This window comes from Mytilus trossulus, chromosome 7 (assembly GCF_036588685.1).
Source record: "Mytilus trossulus isolate FHL-02 chromosome 7, PNRI_Mtr1.1.1.hap1, whole genome shotgun sequence".
NCBI lineage: Eukaryota > Metazoa > Mollusca > Bivalvia > Mytilida > Mytilidae > Mytilus > Mytilus trossulus.
In genome coordinates, this window is record NC_086379.1 from 10,135,550 (window position 1) to 10,159,928 (window position 24,379).

At 33.0% G+C, this 24,379-nt stretch overlaps 1 protein-coding gene across 3 annotated transcripts; it reads left to right on the forward strand.

The window, feature by feature from the left end:
- The first annotated feature begins 563 nt into the window (after positions 1-563).
- LOC134724616 (U4/U6 small nuclear ribonucleoprotein Prp31-like) lies at positions 564-23,978 on the forward strand. 3 transcript variants are annotated; one of them, XM_063587747.1, is made up of 14 exons: positions 564-676; positions 8,516-8,722; positions 9,932-9,989; positions 11,178-11,261; positions 11,616-11,713; positions 11,970-12,079; positions 13,604-13,655; positions 16,386-16,503; positions 17,338-17,495; positions 17,951-18,168; positions 20,393-20,465; positions 21,099-21,230; positions 21,825-21,926; positions 23,590-23,978. In XM_063587747.1, exons 2-14 carry the CDS (start codon positions 8,546-8,548, stop codon positions 23,698-23,700), a joined length of 1,491 nt encoding a protein of 496 aa, XP_063443817.1. In that variant the 5' UTR covers positions 564-676; positions 8,516-8,545; the 3' UTR covers positions 23,701-23,978. The 3 variants fall into 3 exon arrangements, with proteins under 3 accessions (XP_063443817.1, XP_063443820.1, XP_063443819.1); XM_063587750.1 differs by having other exon boundaries at positions 584-695; XM_063587749.1 differs by having other exon boundaries at positions 595-708.
- Positions 23,979-24,379: the final 401 nt, after the last annotated feature.

Genomic DNA, 24,379 nt, shown 5'->3' on the forward strand with positions numbered 1-24,379 from the left:
CATATGATCCCAAAACATGTATGATCAGCTGGACCGTACGCGTATACTCATACGGTCCGATCGTACGCGTATGGTCGGACCGTACGAGTATACGTATACGGTCCGGACCGTACGCGTACGGTCCAAATACTCATATGACCTGGAACATGTATACTCTGGTTTTTAAATTATTAGGCATAACTTTTTTATTTGTGTTCTTAATGCTAGAATTACTTTTAGGGCTTTAAAATAGCTATTGCATGAATGTTAGTTTATCTGCATTTTATGTTTGTTTATATGCTTTAAATTGTGCTTATAAATTGCTGTGCTTGATAACATTAACTATTTTGCATGATGTGCTTTGTGTTTTATGTGTTTTATGTATTGTGCTTGTCTTATATGTATGTCGGATAAAAGCTCTACAGAGCTTATGATGTATTGTTATATGTATAACCGACTTTAAATAAATCTTTTATGCTTTATGCTTTATGCGTCACGGTATCGGTTGCGACACTAGTGATTTTTTTTACGGAAATTTTACGTCACCAAAAATTGAACCGGGTATTACTTTTTAGGCAATCCAACAAACGTTTTGATTACGAAAAATGGCAGCCCCCATGTAAAAATTTAGCAGTGTTTGTTTATGTTTATTTCAGACGTATTTTGAGGAATTGAAATCTGTTTGATCAAATATTTGGTAAAATTACAACAATTAGGTATAATTACAATGTTAATATTTAAGTTTTGACTCGATAGCTTTATTGTAATGCTAGCTTTTTGAAGGTTTTATTCCACAGGCACTTGTTTCTGTCAATATGGGGTTTACTATCAATACCAGTATAAAAAGTTTTTTTTTATACTGGTATTGATAGTAATTTTAAACCCCATATTGACAGAAACAAGTGCCTGTGTTTTATTCCTCTTTTGAACAATTTATATCATCAAGGATTTGTATAGTCTAACTATACAAATCCTTGGTCATTCTAATATAAAATCTCCCAAAATTATGACCTATATTTTTGGCACATCCCTGTATACCCAATAATAGGAAGTTTTTTTTTATATCGGGGAATTAATATGAGGCAGGCATAACCTGTGAATGGGGACGAAGTCTGTATGTATTTTTTTTTTACCATTTTGAAATAAGAAACCGAAATAACGTACGTAACGTTCCCGATTTTGGTTCTGTTGTTAGGGAATTAGCTGTGACGTTCTTTAAGTTATGATGTCATATTCGATGTAAACAAAAGAAACGCTTTCATCAGGTAATGTTTTTTTCACATCAAACAATTATTAAAATTGAAAATGTATTGAGATCCAATCTTATATTTTACTAGACTGATAAATATAATTTGTTTTTAAAGTCTCATGCAAACAAGACAGATATCTGCGCAAATGCGGGGAAAAACGGAACAGAAAGTAGATCTGAAAATTGGTATTGCATTCCTTCCTATTTATCTGTTTATACTAGACTGAAAAATATAAATTTTACTCAAAGATTCATACAAAACGAGACCTGAAAAAGGAAGTACATTGTAGATTTCTGCGCAGGTCTGGGATATCAAAACATGACATGAAAACGATTTTGAGTTCATTAGTACAATGAAAAATTCGAGAAATTTTCCCGATTTTTTTTTTATTGAATTTTCTACTGTTATTTGGGACTTCGTCCCCATATAATGTTCTGGCTCCAGGTGAGAATTTTCTCTTCTCGTGATTTTGAAGACCAATTGGTCAGGTGGCCATCAGCTGTTTTCTGCTCTTTGGTTGTGTTGTTGTCATTATGATGATTCCCCACTCCATTCTCAATTTTAAAATTGAAAATGGAAATGGGGAATATGTCAAAGAGACAAAAAAAAAACAACAGCAGAAGGTCACCAACAGGTCTTCAATGTAGCGAGAAATTCCTGCACCTGGAGGCGTCCTTCAGCTGGCCCCTTAAAAAATATATACTAGTTCAGTAATAATGAACGCCATACTAATTTCCAAATTGTACACAAGAAACTAAAATTTAAAAAATACAAGACAAACAAAGGCCAGAGGCTCCTGACTTGGGACAGGCGCAAAAATGTGGCGGGGTTAAACATGTTTATGAGATCTCAACCCTCCCCCTATACCTCTAGCCAATGTAGAAAAGTAAATGCATAACAATACGCACATTTAAAATTCAATTCAAGAGAAATCAGAGTCTGTTGTCAGAAGATGTAACCAAAGAAAATAAACAAAATGACAATAATACATAAATTACAACAGACTACTAGCAGTTAACTGACATGCCAGCTCCAGACTTCAGTTAAACTGATTGAAAGATTATGATTTCATCATATGAATATCAGGCACAATCCTTCCCGTTAGGGGTTTAATATCATACCATCATAACATATATGAGAAGAACATAACCCGTGTCATGCCAACAACTGTTTTTTGAATAATTGTGTTTAGTTCCCATGCAAAGACCCTATAAGTAAATCAATATTAACGCCAAAATAAGCAATCTTTAATGACCTGACAACAGTATCGTAACTACCGTACAGCGGGTTATTTTCGCGGGTGTAAAATTTCGCGATTTTCATTGAACAAGGTATACGAAATATTTTGGCGGTTATTATTTTGGTGGATTCAAAACTTTTAATAATACCTTTGTTTGTACATTTTTAATTTGGCGGAATTTAATTTGGCGATTAAGTTCTGTCCGCGAAAATAAGCGAAAATTTGCACCCCGCGAAAATAACCCGCTATACGGTATATCCCTTCTTGATAAGTCTATTTAAAGGTTTTGTTAGTTTCTGGGGTGACATTTTTGTGCTTTATAAAGAATATTTCCATAAAAAATTGGATGTGAAATACCTGAATGTATAAGAAGTCTGCATGTTGAGCTATATTTACGAATGATGTCCTTATACCGATGATAAAATTTAGTAAATGTTTTGACTAGTTTCCAAAAACCCTGGTGTAATAATTTTTCAGTAATACATAAATTTCTCTCGTTAAAATCTAAAACATTGTTACATACACGAGCGAATCGTACAAGTTGAGATATATTAACACCGTAAGATGGTGACAAGGGAACGTCACCATCTAAAAATGGATAATTAACAATAGGAAATGAAAAATAATCTCTTTTATCATAGATTTTAGTATTAAGCTTTCCATTAGTGATATAGATATCAAGATCGAGGAAAGGGCAGTGGTCATTGTTAGTATTAGCTTTATTTAAAGTAAGTTCAACAGGATAAATTTCTTTAGTATACATACTGAAGTCGTCATTATTTAGAGCCAAAATATCATTCAAATATCTAAAAGTATTATTAAATTTGTTTACGAGATATTGTTTCGTCTGAATTCGATGGGTCTTTGCTGATTTTTGTCATAAATTGTAACTCATAACAATACAGAAACAGGTCCGCAATAAGTGGTGCACAGTTAGTCCCCATTGGAATTCCGATAACCTGGCGATATACGGAATCTCCAAAGCGAACAAAAATGTTATCTAGTAAAAATTCAAGGGCATATATAGTATCAAAGTATGTCCAATTGACATAGTTTTTTTGTTTATTGCTACTAAAAAATGACCTAAAAGAGTTTGAACATATATATTCACATTCTGACTTTTTAAATGCCCATTTAATTAGGTGGGTGAAATTTTTCTTAATGAGAATGTGAGGCAATGTGGTATACAGGGTAGAAAAATCAAAACTTTGAACAGATTCAAAATCACCAATATATGCATGCAATTTGTCAAGTACTTCCAACAAGTTCTTGACACTCCAAAAGTAATTAATTCCACTATTTTCAAAGGCCTTATTTGAACAATTTATTATCAGGTTTTTGATGTACCAAGTGTACTAGTAAGAAGAATAGACAATTTAGTAGTGGAACAATGGCTTGAAGACGAAATAAATCTATATTTGTAAGGTGTTTTGTGTAGCTTCAGAAGCCAATTCATAGTAGGGACTTTCATTGTATTTGGTTCTGCTTGTAAAGCGGTAGCTAAAAGTTTATGTTTGTTACAGATGTCGTTTTCTGAAAATGAAGTCAGCTGGAATGTTGGTGAATTAGTAATTTCTATTTTCAGAACCTCAATGTAAAATTTACGTCAAACAATAATAATATTATTAGCAGCTTTATCGGCCGGAACAAAAACAAATTCTTTGGCTAGTTCTTTTAGTTCATGTTTGATATTAGAAATAGGTTTATTGTGGTTATTGTTAATAATAAAATGTTCTTTAAAATGTTGAATACGTATATCAACTATGTTTATTACTGAATTTAGAAAAGAGTCCAAAGATTTTTTGTCAGCTTTTTCCCGTTTTATCCATTTCAAACAGTAAGTACATGAAGTACGGAGTGAGTCGTGGATGATATTACGACACTCATTCCAATTAATAACTGACGGGGGACGATATTTAGGTCCTTTACTGAGGAATGATTTTAACTCTCGGTCTTGAACGATGTTAAGATCTCTCGTATAACATGGGAAATAGGTCCATAAATGTAAGCGGAATTACTACAATTACATGAAGTGGGTGTATTTTCACTGATATTAACATCTTTACACAATTGGTTATAATTAAACACAAATTTCTGGGTAGATTTCTTGTAAATATAACAAATAAGAGGGAGCTCAGTATTGTCAAAATATCCAGGAACTTGTTCTTTAACAGAATGGTCGTTAAATATACCGGCAATATTTACAAAATCAAAACCTTTATTGACATACTTTATTTTAATAAAATGTTTTTTATGATCCTCAGGGCAATCAATTTTTGGAAATAGTTTAGAATAACAATATGCCATAATAATTTGAACTATTTCATACTTTGGACTGTAATATGAAATTGTGTTGCAATCCTCCAAAATTTTATTTAACCTGTTAACCGGTAATGAACAGAGCTTTGTTAACAGATAATGTCTGCCGTTGTTTTTTGAAATAGAGATTAAGTCCGAAATATTGGTATGATTGGTCCGAAATTTTCTTTGATTGCAATTTCTTCTAAGACCATGAGAATGGTTTTTACGAACAGGTTTAGAAACTATATCCAAAATGTTAACGGAATCGGTTCTTGATATATTACCAATTCCCATGATATTATCATTCAGACCGAGAGGGTAGACTGTCTGTAATTTTTTAATCCAATTTAATTCAATTATTTTCCGTGATTGTACAAACTTTGAATGAGATTCACCAGGCTGCTTATTTACTACTTCTAAAGGTTGAACTGCTAAACATTTAATAGGATGATTGTGCTTCTTAAGGTGTTGATAAATGATACTTTTGAATTTATTGGGTCTTTTAAAACGATACAAATGTTCTTGAGTGCGTTTAGATAAATATCGTCCAGTTTCACCTACGTACTGAATACCACATCCCGGTTTGTTTCATGTGAGTAAATAAATAATACTGTTTGTTTTTCAAGTTATATCAGTTTCAAAATTTAAAGAAAACGTGCGACCATTAAACGTTGACCGTACCATATTTTTGGTGGAAAGACGTGGACATGTAAGTCATTTTTTGGCATGACACTACTCGATAGAAGGGTAACCACGATTTTTATTGTTAAAAATGTTAGCGATGGTAGTATTTTTAGATAACCGATTTTGAAGATTGAGACGTGAAGATACCCTTTGAACGAGTTTAGTATTTAATATTTTTCCATTTCTAAGCTTCATATTTGTTTTTTGTTTGTGAAATATATTATAAAGGAGCAAAGAGTGGCGTCCAGAATATGAACCAGCATACAATAAATGAAGTTATGTAAAAATGAAAAATCTGATCGGCTAAAAATGTCTAACACTATTCGTTTTAATTACCCGGAAAAAAGGGGTATATAAAGGAAGCAACTGACAAATGACTAAATAGTAGAATGGGGCTGAATATTGCAATACTTCTTTTTGATAAATATTCCCAAAGAAATGAACTAGAGAAGTTCTCGCTCGGACACACACTCCATAATCTAGTATATTATAAGAGCATAAACCTGAAGCACGGGGAGGCACTCTACTGTCTCCACACGGCACTAAAGACAAACTCTGTAAAAAATAAAATTGAAAATGGAAATGGGGAATATGTCAAAGAGACAACAACCCGACCAAATAAAAAACAACAGCAGAAGCTTAAGGTCACCAACAGGTCTTCAATGTAGCGAGAAATTCCCGCACCCGGAGGCGTCCTTCAGCTGGCCCCTTAAAAAATATATACTAGTTCAGTAATAATGAACGCCATACTAATTTCCAAATTGTACACAAGAAACTAAAATTTAAAAGATACAAGACAAACAAAGGCCAGAGGCTCCTGACTTGGGACAGGCACAAAAATGTGGCGGGGTTTAACATGTTTATGAGATCTCAACCCTCCCCCTATACCTCTAGCCAATGTAGAAAAGTAAATGCATAACAATATGCACATTTAAAATTCAATTCAAGAGAAGTCCGAGTCTGATGTCAGAAGATGTAACCAAAGAAAATAAACAAAATGACAATATTACAGACTACTAGCAGTTAACTGACATGCCAGCTCCAGACTTCAGTTAAACTGATTGAAAGATTATGATTTCATCATATGAATATCAGGCACAATCCTTCCCGTTAGGGGTTTAGTATCATACCATCATAACATATATGAGAAGAACATAACCCGTGTCATGCCAACAACTGTTTTTTGAATAATTGTGTTTAGTTCCGATGCAAAGACCCTATAAGTAAATCAATATTAACGCCAAAATAAGCAATCTTTAATGACCTGAAAACAGTATCGTAACTATATCCCTTCTTGATAAGTCTATTTAAAGGTTTTGTTAGTTTCTGGGGTGAATACTGACATTTTTGTGCTTTATAAAGAATATTTCCATAAAAAAATTGGATGTGAAATACCTGAATGTATAAGAAGTCTGCATGTTGAGCTATATTTACGAATGATGTCCTTATACCGATGATAAAATTTAGTAAATGTTTTGACTAGTTTGTGATTTCGAAAACCCTGGTGTAATAATTTTTCAGTAATACATAAATTTCTCTCGTTAAAATCTAAAACATTGTTACATACACGAGCGAATCGTACAAGTTGAGATATGTAAACACCGTAAGATGGTGACAAGGGAACGTCACCATCTAAAAATGGATAATTAACAATAGGAAATGAAAAATCATCTCTTTTATCATAGATTTTAGTAATAAGCTTTCCGTTAGTGATATAGATATCAAGATCGAGGATTCCAGCTGACTTCATTTTCAGAAAACGACATCTGTAACAAACATAAACTTTTAGCTACCGCTTTACAACCAGAAACAAATACAATGTATGTACAGTAACACAATATACATTTTCACAAGTGACAATACTTATATAAGAGACATGGGGTAACACAAAAGACTGAATAACACCGTTATTTTCATAAAACGACATCTGTAACAAACATAAACGTTTAGCTACCGCTTTACAAGCAGAACCAAATACAATGTATGTACAGTAACACAATATACATTTTCACAAGTGACAATACTTATATAAGAGACATGGGGTAACACAAAAGACTGAATAACACCGTTATTATCTGAATAACACTTGTAACATGTGTAATGACTAAACATGCTGAATAACACTTGAAATTTTGGTATTAGCACATACATCATCATGTATTGGTGACTTTTAAGCATTAATGATTGATTATGAAATAATATTACATTATAAGTGTATTTTAATATGAGACAGGCATTACCTGTAAATGGGGAGGAAGTCTGCATGAATTATTTTTTTGTAACTTAAATATTTGTTAAAAAAAAGAAACGGAAATACCCTAACGTTTCCAATTTTGGTTCTGTTGTTAGGGATTTTAATTGTGACGTTATTAAGTTATGACGTTATTAAGTTATGACTTTATATGCAATGTAAATGCTATCATCAGGTAACGTTTTTTCATATCAAGGAATTATTACCAATGAAATTGGTATTGTGTTCCTTCCTATTTTATACTAGACTGATAAATATACATTTTACTCAAAGTTTCATACAAATGAGACCGGAAAAAGGAAGAACATTGTAGATTTCTGTGCAGGTGCGGGAATTCAAAACATGACATAAAAAAAATTGAAGGATTTTGAATTCATTAGTACAATGAAAATTTCGGAATTTTCCCAATTTTTAAATATTTTTTTTTATTGATTTTTCTACTGTCATGACTGTAGTGGGGACTTTGTTACCATATAAATGTTACTTAAAAATGATTCACAGAACACAGGTAGGTTCATAAAGATCATTTTAAAGTTTATATACATTTAGTGTTTACATGATCAGCCAACATATATATATAGGGACCAAGGATTTCATAATGGTTGCCATGTTGGATGTACACACTATAGAAGAAGATGCCTTATTTCCAAGAAATGGGCTCACAAGGAGCGAAATATAATATCATTTTATATTTATTACGCCTCATTCACCACATAAAAAAGGTTAATCAGTTTAATTCAGTTGGAATACTGAAAATTAGACATGTTCTATTTGATACCAGTCATACACATTTATATTTTTGAATTTTAGTTGTAAGTTTTTGAGAAACAGTTAAACAAGATGTCTCTAGCAGATGAACTTCTGGCAGATTACGAAGAGGCAGGAGGGGAGGCAATTGAAGATGACCCTGATATTGAAATGACAGATATTGCTGAAGTGGCTGAAGTCTCTGAAGAAGTTGACTTCTCAACAAAGGACTCTGTTAGATCTGTAGCAAAATTACGGGATAGCCAAAAGGTATGCAACTATAAAAGATGACTGAAGCTCCTAGAAATCCACACAAGCAGCATGCCACAGTTTGCCCTTATGATCTCAAAAACGACAAATGTAGTTTCAGTTTAAATATTTAATATATGCTGTTAGCCTTATTATATCACATTTAGATATTTTAATTAGCAAAGGAAACCAACTGACCTAAAATGAGTTTTTTGGTATGTACATCTATAGCTGTTTCTTAGTGTGTTGCCACATAAGTTCAGTTTGAGAGTCTTGTAATGATTATAAACATCCACAAATGCTTACCTTCTTGTAACATATTTATTTACATCCCTCATTTTAATATGATCTGACCTGAACAATTAGCTGTTAAAATCTGCCTGTAGAATCTACTTCTTTGTCATACTTATTTGACTGTACGCAAATAATTTCAGACTGTGGTAATAAATATTATACATGTATTTCCCATTTCTGTGGGAGATATGAAAATTTGTTCACACAGGAAAAATCATATTTCCCAAGGGTGAAGAAATCTCCCTACTCAAGGGAAATGAATGTATCATGTCTGCAGGTGTATATTCCACTTCCTATACTTTGTTTACTACTATTAAGTTCCTGAACATTAAAAGATAATTTACATTTACATTTTTTCAAACCGCTTTTTTTTTTAAAGAAAAAACACAATATGATTTAAAATATTGATAAACAGTACTGATCAATAAATAATTATGTATTAATTTTGTTTTTATTTTATGTCTAAAATAATTTTTATTAAAGAATAAACTGCTATGAGAGTTTAATTGTTGTGATTTTAGGAAAACCTATATACAAATATATGATTCAGTCTACAGAATATGAGCACTTATTTTTTGGAAAACTCAAGTAGTCACAATGTTGGCATCGAAAAGACGTCATAGGAATTTCAGAATTTACAGTATTTGAATTTTGAAATTGCTTTATATTTTTAAACATGTTAAAGATCAAGATACTTTTTTTTTTACCAAAATATAAGTATTTTGAATATAAGGAAGATATGTATAAGAAAAGGCTTGATGCAAGTAGATTTTCACTGAGTAAAAAGAGGTACATCTTGCTTTCCATAAGTCAAAGAAAAATGTTGTTCAAATTTTTAAGACATGTAAGAAGACTGCTTTATTGAAACAATTCTAGGCACTGACATGTTTTAATTATGTTTATACTAAAATGTGTATATTTATTTGCATTTTCCAGCTGAAGGATGTCATGCAGCAAGTTCAAGTATATGCCACTCAACCAAGACGTAAAAAAGGTAGAGTAAACATATACAAATTACAAGGCGTTAAATGTCAGCAAGCAAACAATACACCTTCTCCTGAGGTCACATTTCAGCCTTACATATTGAACAATCATCCAAATATGTGACGCTCATCTAAATATGTGACACTCATATAAATATGTGACACTCATATAAATATGTGACGCTCATATAAATATGTGACACTCATCTAAATATGTGACACTCATCTAAATATGTGACACTCATCTAAATATGTGACACTCATATACATATGTGACACTCATATAAATATGTGACACTCATATAAATATGTGACACTCATATAAATATATGACACTCATATAAATATGTGACACTCATATAAAGACCCTGTGAGTCTAGATAAATTTTGGTGTAACAGTGACGAGTGAGTCAGGATTAAATGTTACATGTTTTTTTTTTCAGGCATAAAAACAAAATAGTCTGTTTCCTGCCTTATTACATAACCTAAATTTCCATGACTAACTTAACATGTTTTAGTTTAAGCACTATTAGACCAGACATTTTTTTTATGTTAAAGCATTTTTAAAGTTTAAAGCAGTTCTCTCTTGAGAGTCTTATTTTACATTATTTGTTTTCAAATGTAGAATTTCTTTACCTAATTATCCATTACCTTAAAAAAAGGACATATTTGATTACACAAGTTATGATGTCTTGGTCTTAATTGTGGTAGGTGGTGCTAGGCAAAATGTACATTTTTCTGGATGTTATGATATAAAAACACATTCAAATTTATGAAACACTTTCCAGTCAGAACTTCTTCTTATAGTAAGCATTTGGACAATAGACGATCCATATAATGATTACAACTTAAAAGCAATCAACAATAGGAGGAACCATTATTTAAGATGGAAAATATAAAAAAAGGATATATTTTTTTCTTCAAATCCTTCAAAGTTGGTTTTAAACTTATACATTTATGAAATCTTCAAGAATTTTTTACCTTCATGTAAAAGCATACATTTTTTTCTAACATATATCATCACTAAATGAAAAACTGGGAACATATCAAAAATTGAAAAAAAGTTTTAAAGAAAATAACCTATTGAAGCTCAGGTGCTACCATTCCTTTAAAAATGAATCTACATATTCCATTAAAGAAGTAGTGTGAAATAATGCCATTTCATGATATGTAATACAAATATTTGCCTGCTTTTTCAGTTGCTGGTCCAGTTGAAGCAGATCCAGAATATCAACTAATTGTTGAAGCAAACAATTTAACAGTTGAAATAGATAATGAAATAAGTTAGTATTTTTATAAATATATTTTTTATATATAACTGAATTTTCTTGGTAAATAACAAATAAAAATAAATAATATAGAAGTAAGGACATCTTGTATGATTACCAAAGCGCAACAATCCATTAAAAAAGGATAATAGGAAATGTTCTGCAGATAATATTCACGATAAAAAAAGATACTCAGAAAAAATTAATGAAACTACTGAAGGCTTACTGAAGTTTAATAATAACATCTTAAGACATAAACACATTGATAATGTAGCAGACGCATGAAAAACAAGCTTTTTTTTGAAATTTTGAATAAATGCATTTTTAAAGTAAGTGAAAATAGATACTTCATATTGTGTTGTTTTTCAGATGTGATACACAAGTTTACCAGAGATCATTATTCAAAAAGATTTCCAGAGCTAGAATCATTAGTTCCTATGCCTATGGAATATGTTAGGACTGTGAAGGTTTGTTAAATAATTCTTCTTGGTAGATTTTGGGTTTAAATATTTGAAATACATATTTGATCAATATTTTAAAAAAGCCAATATTTAAGAAGAAAAAAAGATTTGCCAAAAAAATGTCATTGTCACAGCTGTATGCCCATTCTCAATGATACAATTATTCCCCTTTTGTCACCAAGTAATAGCTATATTTAAAGGCTTCTCTAAGAATTTTACCAGGTTTACAGTAATTGTACAGTTTATTAATTTTTTCTTGTAGAACCTTGGAAACAGCATTTTAGAAAATTCCAAAAACAATGAAAATTTACAAGAGATCCTGACCCCAGCCACCATTATGGTTGTCAGTGTTACTGCATCTACTACACAAGGGTAGGTATAGTTATTAACTTATAATTTAATTTTGGATGTAACGCGTCTTCTGATTGGCTGACGTTATTTAGTTATGAGCCCATAGACATAATTTAGTCATGTGACCGTACATCATCAACGGTTTTTAATGGTTTTCTACGGTTTAAAATATAATTTAGAAGTAAATTATAAGAAATGGCTGTAATATTTTTTCTGTCTATTCGAAATAACATAAAAAAAATTGGTGCACACTGTTAAATAACCAGCTACGCGCATTATTCAGTGTGCACCAAATTTTTTATGTTATTTCTTCATAGACAGAAAAAATATAATAGTCATTCCTTAAATGAAATAAATTTTAACATAAAACTTATGAGTCATCACAGTTTAAACTAAATATAGACCTTGGTTTAATTTCAAAGTTATGAAAGAAAAATTCCACAGTCAAAAGTTTCTTTTTTTTTCTGATGAAACAAGAAAAGTAAATTATAAAGGCCAACGCTTTGTGTTGAAGACTGACTTTGACCTTTAATGGTTTACTTTTTTAACCAGATTTTTGTGACAAAAATGATCGATTATTGATTTGGGGATGTACGGCTGGTGGCCAAGCGGGCTGGAGGCCCGGCAACCAAATGTTGTCCGTGCATGTTCTCATGAACCTTTCAACCAAAGCTTTTCAAATTTTAATATGTTGTTACAGACAACAAAATTAAGGTCAAGTACAATAATGACGATTTTGACTTTTACCATTCAGGAGTTATGGTTCTTGAAAGATTGAAAAATGGAGTTTCCAGTCGTGTCCGTGCATTTACTCATGAACAATTCAACCTAAGCTTTTCAAATTTTAATATGTTAATACTGATGACAAAATGGAGGTCAAATTTGATATTGACGATTTTCACTTTCACCGTTCATCAGTTAAGGTTCTTGTGATATTGGCAGGATACAAATAAATGTTAATAAATCCGGTTTGCTGTCGTTGTGACAGCCTCTTGTTTAAAATTGTGACTTGGATGGAGAGTTGTTTCATTGGCACTCATACCACATATTCGTATATCTTATAACTGCAAGTTACTTGTTCCCATCATAACGTACAAACATATCTGCTCTTTTGTCGATTCTCTTTGACATATTCTCCATTTCCATTCTCAGTTTTATAGATATCACATCCAAATTTTAAAATGATCTAACAATGAATGTGTAGGCAATAAAGTAACAAAATAGTTGAGGGGGAATAGGACCTTTATCAGGACTCCGGGGTCTGGTGTTTTTAAGTACAGGATTTCGAGATTGACCCTTTCAGGATCACGGAATTCTTTTTTCAAATATCGGGATGTCAGGACTTAAATTTATTTTAATCGGGACCTTGGGATTTCATGTTTATAAGCCTGGGATTTCGCGATCAGGACCACTACCATAGTGGGAAAAAAGCATTTAGACTTATTTCATAACTAATTTGAATATTTTTAGTTATTCAAACTTGTCCATTCATCAGTTATATACAAATAAGAAATAGTTGTTCACATTGATTGTATTCTGTTTTAGTTCTATGCTTACAGATGAAGAATTGGCGGTTGTCATGGATGCCTGCAGAATGGTAAAATTTTACCTATTACATTTAGATATTTTTTATCTTTGCACCAGCAAATACTTCTAAAAATCAATTTATTTCTTTTAAAATTGTATGAAGTAAGACTTAAATGTGTCTTTGTTTTTTATGCATTGAAGTTCTGTACAATTTGTTCTGAGCTTTGCACAAGATTGTGTCTTCCTCTACTATTCATGGGGCCTCTGTATGAAATCTTCAATACAGGTTATGGTAATAGAGGGACATCAATGACAGCTTATGGTATTAGAGTAAGGGTTATCAATGACAGCTTTTGGTATTATATTAAGGGACATCAATGACATTATTTCAAATCAACAGTAAAAGTACTTTGATCTTGCTTTTAGTAACAATGAGCTTTCTATGATACAGTTTAATATTGATTAGTATTATTTAGTTATAAAATTGAGAATGGAAATGGGGAATGTGTCAAAGAGACAACAACTCGACCATAGAAAAAAACAACAGCAGAAGGTCACCAACAGGTCTTCAATGTAGCGAGAAATTCCCACACCCGGAGGTGTCCATCAGCTGGCCCCTAAACAAATATATACTAGTTCAGTGATAATGAACGCCATACTAATTTCCAAATTGTACACAAGAAACTAAAATTAAAATGATACAAGACTAACAAAGGCCAGAGGCTCCTGACTTGGGACAGGCGCAAAAATGTGGCGGGGTTAAACATGTTTGTGAGAACCCTCACCCTATACCTCTAGCCAATGTAGAAAAGTAAACGCATAACAATACGTACATTAAAATTCCGTTCAAGAGAAGTCAGAGTCTGTTGTCAGAAGATGTAACCAAAGAAAATAATCAAAATCACAATAATACATAAATAACAACAGCAGTTAACTGACATGCCAGCTCCAGACTTCAAGTAAACTGACTGAAAGATTATGATTTCATCATATGAACATCAGGCACAATCCTTCCCGTTAGGGGTTTGGTATCATACCATCATAACCATATATGAGAAGAACATAACCCGTGTCATGCCAACAACTGGTTTTCGAATAAACGTGTTTAGTTCTGATGCAAAGACCCTATAAGTGAATCAAAATAAACGCAAAATATGCAATCTTTAATGACCTGACAACAGTATCGTAACTATATCCCTTCTTTATAAGTCTATTCAAAGGTTTTGTACAGGTACAAGTTTTTTGTTATCTAGTAAACCATTATTTTGAATTTGAGTGCCTTTACTTTACTGCTTTTTTGTAAGAATTTTGGTTAATCCACTAATTCAGATTGAAAAAAAAATACAAACTTAAACTGCTACATCTGCATGCTCCAGTTCAAAGTCAGACCACCTTGATGGTCAAATGGTGGTAACAATCTCATGTACAGTGGGTCATTGGTGGTAACAATCTCATGTGCAGTGGGTCATTGGTGGTAACAATCTCATGTGCAGTGGGTCATTGGTGGTAACAATCACATGTACAGTGGGTCATTGGTTTGTTCCCAGTAAGTGATGGTCAAATGGTGGTAACAATCTCATGTGCAGTGGGTCATTGGTTTGTTCCCAGTAAGTGATGGTCAAATGGTGGTAACAATCTCATGTACAGTGGGTCATTGGTTTGTTCCCAGTAAGTGATGGTCAAATGGTGGTAACAATCTCATGTACAGTGGGTCATTGGTTTGTTCCCAGTAAGTGATGGTCAAATGGTGGTAACAATCTCATGTGCAGTGGGTCATTGGTTTGTTCCCAGTAAGTGATGGTCAAATGGTGGTAACAATCTCATGTGCAGTGGGTCATTGGTGGTAACAATCTCATGTGCAGTGGGTCATTGGTGGTAACAATCTCATGTGCAGTGGGTCATTGGTGGTAACAATCACATGTGCAGTGGGTCATTGGTGGTAACAATCACATGTGCAGTGGGTCATTGGTTTGTTCCCAGTAAGTGATGGTCAAATGGTGGTAACAATCTCATGTGCAGTGGGTCATTGGTTTGTTCCCAGTAAGTGATGGTCAAATGGTGGTAACAATCTCATGTGCAGTGGGTCATTGGTTTGTTCCCAGTAAGTGATGGTCAAATGGTGGTAACAATCTCATGTGCAGTGGGTCATTGGTTTGTTCCCAGTAAGTGATGGTCAAATGGTGGTAACAATCACATGTGCAGTGGGTCATTGGTTTGTTCCCAGTAAGTGATGGTCAAATGGTGGTAACAATCTCATGTGCAGTGGGTCATTGGTTTGTTCCCAGTAAGTGATGGTCAAATGGTGGTAACAATCTCATGTGCAGTGGGTCATTGGTTTGTTCCCAGTAAGTGATGGTCAAATGGTGGTAACAATCACATGTGCAGTGGGTCATTGGTTTGTTCCCAGTAAGTGATGGTCAAATGGTGGTAACAATCACATGTGCAGTGGGTCATTGGTTTGTTCCCAGTAAGTGATGGTCAAATGGTGGTAACAATCTCATGTACAGTGGGTCATTGGTTTGTTGCCAGTAAGATGATACTCAAGACTTTAAAATTTGTATGCTGCTTCTCCACTAAATATCTGTCTCTACTACATGTACTAGTCTGAACAAAGACTGGTTTGACAGCTAGTGGCCTTCAAATGTATGTAAAAGAGGTAAAACTGTAGTTAAAAAGTGAAAGTGGCCAAAAACAACCTCCCACAATATAAAGGACATAAACATACATGAACCAATAAATGTGGGACAGTACATAGAAGATTACATATAGAGTTCACATAATAATTTTTTTGTATTTTCAGGCTGTTGAATTGAGTGAATTCAAACTAAAGATATTTGAGTATGTGGAGTCAAGGATGTCTTTCATTGCACCTAACCTCTCAATTATTGTTGGGGCTTCAATAGCAGCTAAATTGATGGGTGAGTGTTGAGCATTTATGTTGTATTTTAGATATAGATACGATATAATACCAGAAACAATAATAGATCATTTTGAATTGATTTCTCAATAGAAAAATTAGGAGATGTGGTATGATTGCTAATGAGACAACTATCCAACAAAGATCTAAAATGTTTTCTTCATCAAGAATGCTCATAATTTGCTGTAGACAGATTGAACAAATATAATTAATCAGTCAAGAGGCTATATTTAAACAAGTTAGATCTGTTGAAAATGAGGTACTAATATATATATGTCGTGAATCTTTCAAGGATGATGTCTGATTGATTCATATAACATTTTAATTCTAAGGGGTAAAAAATAACCTTATCATATAAAATTGAGAATGGAAATGGGGAATGTGTCAAAGAGACAACAACCCGACCAAATAAAAAAACAACAGCAGAAGGTCACCAACAGGTCTTCAATGTAGCGAGAAATTCCCGCACCTGGAGGCGTCCTTCAGCTGGCCCCTAAACAAATATATACAAGTTCAGTGATAATGAACGCCATACTAATTTCCAAATTGTACACAAGAAACTAAAACAAGACTAACAAAGGCCAGAGGCTCCTGACTTGGGACAGGCGCAAAAATGCGGCGGGGTTAAACATGTTTGTGAGATCTTAACCCTCCCCCTATACCTCTAACCAATGTAGAAAAGTAAACGCATAACAATTATCATATATATTTTCTCCTTTGAAAGAACCATATTTCCTTTTATATAATAGTTTGGTCCTATTACACTGACAGAATACATATATAACAAGAGACTCCTAAGACAAGTATAACTGATTTTATATTTTTTATTTCATAGGTCTGGCAGGAGGGTTAACAAACTTGTCTAAGATGCCAGCATGTAATGTTTTACTTTTGGGCTCACAGAAGAAGACATTGTCTGGATTCTCCACAGCAGCTATCATGCCACACACCGGCTACATATATTATAGTGATACAGTACAGAAAACTCCACCGGTAAGATATTTTATGTAAAAATAAATATTTTTCTTTTTTTTCAGGTCATTTGGCCTAAACCATTGATGTAAGAATTGTAGTCTATTGCCATCCCTGGATATTAAAAAAAACACCAAACTGTTATGTTTTATTCATTTTAAATTTTAAACACCTAAGGAAGGTTTTTCAGACATATATCATACATGCAACTGTTCAGTGTGAGCCAATTAGGCTCTGTGTTGAAGGCCTATAATGATTATCTTTTATAAATTGTAACATGGATGAAGAGTTGTCTCATTGGCACACATACCACACCTTCCTATATCTTTTAAAGTTATATTTACTAGTAGAAAGAAGGACATGTTATATAAGGTATACAACATATTGAAAATTTAATGGATAAAAATCAGTGTTATATAGGTTTCAACTTTTAAGGAATTGTATCTTTTTATTGGATTACTTTTACTTGATTGCAGGATCTGAGAAAGAAAGCAGCGAGGTTGGTATCAGCCAAAAGTACACTGGCAGCCAGAGTAGACAGCTTCCATGAAAGTGTAGATGGTAAGGTAGGGGACCAACTGGCAGCAGACATAGAACAAAAATTAGAAAAGCTACAGGAACCTCCTCCAGTTAAACATGTTAAAGCTTTACCAGCCCCCATAGAGGTCCCCAAGAAGAAAAGAGGAGGAAGAAGGTAGGAATTATAAAGATAACTTATAAGACTGTCATTTAAATATGTTAAAGCTTTACCAGCCCCCATAGAGGTCCCCAAGAAGAAAAGAGGAGGAAGAAGGTAGGGATTATAAAGATAACTGATAAGACTATCAGTAAACAATGTTAAAGCTTTACCAGCCCCCATAGAGGTCCCCAAGAAGAAAAGAGGAGGAAGAAGGTAGGAATTATAAAGATAACTGATAAGACTCAGTAAAACATGTTAAAGCTTTACCAGCCCCCATAGAGGTCCCCAAGAAGAAAAGAGGAGGAAGAAGGTAGGAATTATAAAGATAACTGATAAGACTATCAGTAAACAATGTTAAAGCTTTACCAGCCCCCATAGAGGTCCCCAAGAAGAAAAGAGGAGGAAGAAGGTAGGAATTATAAAGATAACTGATAAGACTCAGTAAAACATGTTAAAGCTTTACCAGCCCCCATAGAGGTCCCCAAGAAGAAAAGAGGAGGAAGAAGGTAGGAATTATAAAGATAACTGATAAGACTATCAGTAAAACATGTTAAAGCTTTACCAGCCCCCATAGAGGTCCCCAAGAAGAAAAGAGGAGGAAGAAGGTAGGAATTATAAAGATAACTGATAAGACTCAGTAAAACATGTTAAAGCTTTACCAGCCCCCATAGAGGTCCCCAAGAAGAAAAGAGGAGGAAGAAGGTAGGAATTATAAAGATAACTGATAAGACTATCAGTAAAACATGTTAAAGCTTTACCAGCCCCCATAGAGGTCCCCAAGAAGAAAAGAGGAGGAAGAAGGTAGGAATTATAAAGATAACTGATAAGACTATCAGTAAAACATGTTAAAGCTTTACCAGCCCCCATAGAGGTCCCCAAGAAGAAAAGAGGAGGAAGAAGGTAGGAATTATAAAGATAACTGATAAGACTATCAGTAAACAATGTTAAAGCTTTACCAGCCCCCATAGAGGTCCCCAAGAAGAAAAGAGGAGGAAGAAGGTAGGAATTATAAAGATATGATAAGACTATCAGTAAAACATGTTAAAGCTTTACCAGCCCCCATAGAGGTCCCCAAGAAGAAAAGAGGAGGAAGAAGGTAGGAATTATAAAGATAACTGATAAGACTATCAGTAAAACATGTTAAAGCTTTACCAGCCCCCATAGAGGTCCCCAAGAAGAAAAGAGGAGGAAGAAGGTAGGAATTATAAAGATAACTGATAAGACTATAAGTTAAACATGTTAAAGCTTTACCAGCCCCCATAGAGGTCCCCAAGAAAAAAGAGGAGGAAGAAGGTAGGAATTATAAAGATAACTGATACGACTGTCATTTAAACATGTTAAAGCTTTACCAGCCCCCATAGAGGTCCCCAAGAAAAAAAGAGGAGGAAGAAGGTAGGAATTATAAAAATAACTGATAAGACTATCAGTAAAACATGTTAAAGCTTTACCAGCCCCCATAGAGGTCCCCAAGAAGAAAAGAGGAGGAAGAAGGTAGGAATTATAAAAATAATTGATAAGACTGTTAGTTAAACATGTTAAAGCTTAACCAGCCCCCATAGAGGTCCCCAAGAAGAAAAGAGGAGGAAGAAGGTAGGAATTATAAAGATAACTGATAAGACTATCAGTAAAACATGTTAAAGCTTTACCAGCCCCCATAGAGGTCCCCAAGAAGAAAAGAGGAGGAAGAAGGTAGGAATTATAAAGATAACTGATAAGACTGTCAGTTAAACATTTTAAAGCTTTACCAGCCCCATAGAGGTCCCCAAGAAGAAAAGAGGAGGAAGAAGGTAGGAATTGTAAAATCAACAAATAAGACTATCAGTCATAGATTTAAAGGACATTATACAGTATAGCGGGTTATTTTTGCGTATTTTCACAGATGGAACAAAATCGTCAAAATAAATGCTGCCAATTTAAAAGTGTACATACTAAGGTATTGATAAAAGTTTTTAATCCACCAAATAATACGGCCAAAATATTTTGTATGCCTCATTCAATGAAAATTGCGAATTTTTCATCTGTGAAAATAATTTGCTACAAGGTATTGATATCTTAATAATATTGATTAATTGATTGATTTTTTTTAAAGCCACTTTCAAAACAAATGTGCTATTTTGTAGTGGCAAGTTTATTGGTGGAGGAAATTGACATCTAAATAATCAGTATTTTATGGGAAATTTATGAAGACACAAAATAGTATGTTTACTTTTATTGATAATATTTTAAATCATAATTTCAGAGCCAGAAAAGTAAAAGAAAGACTAGGACTTTCAGAAATGGCTAAAGCTGCTAACAGAATGAGCTTTGGAGAGGTCTGTACTCTGGTTTATTTCAGATATATTATCATTTTCTGTGAAGTGAAAAGAATTAAAAAGCCAACTTTAAATTTATATAACATAATCTACCAAATATTCAGTAATACCAATCCTATCTTAACAGCAACATTTTGAAATATGTGTATTAATACCATTCAGAGTGCTAAAATCATTATTATTTAATCAATGTGTTGTTTGTTTCATCTCAGTTGTTCATTGGTCAAAATTCGATTATAAAGTCTAATTTTCTCTCCTTGAATTTCTGATTGTGATGTCATGAAAAGAGGCAACCATGCCTGATGACGTCACTTATCTTTTTGCAGATCATTTGAAAGTAGGAGAACATTTGTCAAAAAATCATTATAGAAACAGATTCCACCTCTAAATCTCTTGCAATAGGATATTTATCATCTCTCAACTTAATAAGAGGTCCCCAAGAAGATTTTTTTTTTAATATATTAAAAGCTCAACAAGCCTCTGTTTCATTTTTGAAAATTTAACTGAATAGAGTGGATATCGTATCATACCTAATGCAATAACTATATTGTCGCAATAAGATTTATTAAATAAACTTGAAAGAAACAGAATAGAATTACGATGATACATTTGTATTTATAAATATCATTACAGATTGAAGAAGATGCATATCAAGATGATTTAGGATTTACTATGGGAACATTGGGATCAAAGGCCAAATCAGGCAGAATACGTGGTCCTGTTGTAGACTCAAAGACTAAAGCCAGAATTTCTAAAACATTACAGGTATTGATGAACAATATATTCAGTTGTTAAGTGCATCACTTACCTCCCACAGATGATAATATGTGAGCATTGAAGTGTAAGAATAAGTCAAAGGTATTATTTTATTATTAAAGGGTTAGTCTCAGTAGGCATAGTTATCAAAGGTACCAGGATTATAATTTAGTACGCCAGACGTGTGTTTTGTCTACATAAAACTCACCAGTGACGCTCATAACAAAATATTTATAAAGCCAAACAAGTACAAAGTTGAAGAGCATTGAGGATCCAAAATTCCAAAAAGTTGTGCCAAACACGGCTAAGGTAATCTATGCCTGGGATAAGAAAATCCTTAGTTTTAACGTTAAATTGTAAAATATTTGACAGAAATTAAAATGTTCAGTCAAATGATTAAATTCATAAAGAACTATTATAAATTGACTAAACCAGGGTTGAATATTGCCTTTTTATTTAACTTGGGTGTAGATTTGTGCAGGTTTTTTTTTTAATTCTTACACATGTTTACTATTGTTTCATTCTGAGAGGCAATCTGTGTCTTGTATTTTTGACATAAATGAAGATTATTAATTTTAAGGTTTTTTATTCTTTGAATTTTAGATGAAAGTACAGAAACAAAATAACCAGACTTGGGGAGGCAGTACAACAGTAAAGAAACAGATATCTGGAACAGCATCCAGTGTGGCCTTCACACCATTACAGGTAAATACACACTTAACAATTACTTAAAACAGATATGTGGAACAGCATCCAGTGTGGCCTTCACACCATTACAGGTAAATACACACTTAACACTTACTTAAAACAGATATGTGGAACAGCATCCAGTGTGGCCTTCACACCATTTCAGGTAAATACACACTTAATACTTACTTAAAACAGATATCTGGAACGGCATTCAGTGTGGCCTTCACACCATTACAGGTAAATACACACTTAACACTTACTTAAAACAGATATGTGGAACAGCATCCAGTGTGGCCTTCACACCATTACAGGTAAATACACACTTAACAATTACTTAAAACAGATATCTGGAACAGCATCCAGTGTGGCCTTCACACCATTTCAGGTAAATACACACTTAATACTTACTTAAAACAGATATCTGGAACAGCATCCAGTGTGGCCTTCACACCATTACAGGGAAATACACACTTAATACTTACTTAAAACAGATATCTGGAACGGCATTCAGTGTGGCCTTCACACAATTACAGGTAAAAACACACTTAACACTTACTTAAAACAGATATCTGGAACGGCATTCAGTGTGGCCTTCACACTATTACAGGTAAATGCACACTTAATACTTACTTAAAAAAGATAGCTGGAACAGCATTCAGTGTGGCCTTCACACCATTACAGGTAAATACACACTTAATACTTACTAAAAGCAGATATCTGGAACAGCATCCAGTGTGGCCTTCACACCATTACAGGTAAATACACACTTAACACTTACTTAAAACAGATATCTGGAACAGCATCCAGTGTGGCCTTCACACCATTATGTACAGGTAAATACACACTTAAAAATAACTTAAAAAAGATAGCTGGAACAGCATTCAGTGTGGCCTTCACACCATTTCGATAATTACACCAGGTATCAATTAGAGGGGGCAGGAACTTTTTAGGGACGTCAGGATCAAGTGTTTTAAAGCTCAGGATTCAAGATTGATCCTTTTGGGATCGGGAAATTCTTTTTTCTAATTTAGGGATGTCGGGATTTAAATTTCTTTAAATTTGGGAAATTTGGGATTTTTTAGTTGTTGATTTCTCAGATCTATAAAAAAAAAATGCCAATAAGGACAACTATCTATGATTGTTCAAATGAAGTAGATGTAAGCAATTTAGTTAATATACAACCTTCAACAATGAGAAAAAGCCTTCACCACATAGCCAGCTATAAAAGGCCATGTCATAAAAAATATGAAGCAGTTCAATTGAGAAAACTATTAATGGCCTAGCTTTAACAAAACAATTGATGAAAACAAATGTGACAAACATATTAAAACCAATGAACTACAGGCTCCTTACTTGGGACAGACATATATAGAATGTGGCAAGATTAAATGAGCATGTTTGAAGGCACTAACCCTCTCTTTACCTGGGACATTGATGTAACATTATAACATATGTTAACATAAAAATAAACTATGAAAATCATTTGAAATGGTCTTAAAACATCAGATCAATACAAAACAAAAAAGATCTAATAAAAGTACAGCTATTTTATTTATTAGGCGTTTAGTAAGCTTTTCTATATTTCTTATACACATATAAAACTAATGTCCTTTATCATTTTCAGTCTAGTGAGGCTGCAAGAGTCATTTTAAATTAAGATTCATGTTGTTTGTTTCAGGGTTTGGAAATAGTAAATCCACAAGCTGCAGAGAAAAAAGTGCAAGAAGCGAACAATAAATACTTTTCTACAACAGCTGGATTTCTTAAACTCAATAAAAATCAAACATGATCAAGTTTGTTCACTTCGTGTGTTAATTCAAGGGAGATAATAAATTTGTGTGAACACTCGAAAACTAATGGTACTTGGAAATTGATCTGGATTTATCATGTGAAAACATAAGAGTGTCATATATTACAGAAGTTAAAATCATTACATTTTAGAAAAATACTTTCCAAATCTCCATTATGAATTCATGTTTATAACTTGCTGATTGGGCTATATCATAAACAGAAACATATGTACAGTTGCCCTTACATCTGCCATTGTACAAATATAAATTTGTCCTTACATCTGCCATTGTACAAATATAAATTTGTCCTTATCATCTGATGATCATCCATAATAAAAGAAAAATGCCTATCTAAGTCATAGTATCTTGTTTTGTAACTAATAAAAGGCTATGAAAAATAATGTCTGACTATTCAGACACCTGGAACAAATTTTGAACATATCCAGTAGATCATTCTTTATTAGGCTGAGAATTAGGCAAATCTTGTTTCAGTATCATTTTAACAAATCATTTTTGGTGAGAAAATAAAGAAAATGAATACCTCCATATAAGATTATTCAGCTGATAAATTGAAGAAAAAATGCAAAGATCAAGAAGTAGCATTATTTATAATCTCTTAATTATCATTTAAACTGAAATCATTTTGGGTGGAAATTTCAAAATCTGTGTTGTATACCA

What these genes read in the sequence shown, in the direction of transcription:
- LOC134724616 (XM_063587747.1), top strand. Translation starts at nt 8,546, where the DNA reads ATGTCTCTAGCAGATGAACTTCTGGCAGATTACGAAGAGGCAGGAGGG. An exon ending in AATAGCAGCTAAATTGATGG is followed by an intron (nt 16,504 to 17,337) that starts GTGAGTGTTGAG and finishes TTTATTTCATAG; the next exon opens with GTCTGGCAGGAGGGTTAACA. An exon ending in ACAGAATGAGCTTTGGAGAG is followed by an intron (nt 20,466 to 21,098) that starts GTCTGTACTCTG and finishes ATATCATTACAG; the next exon opens with ATTGAAGAAGATGCATATCA.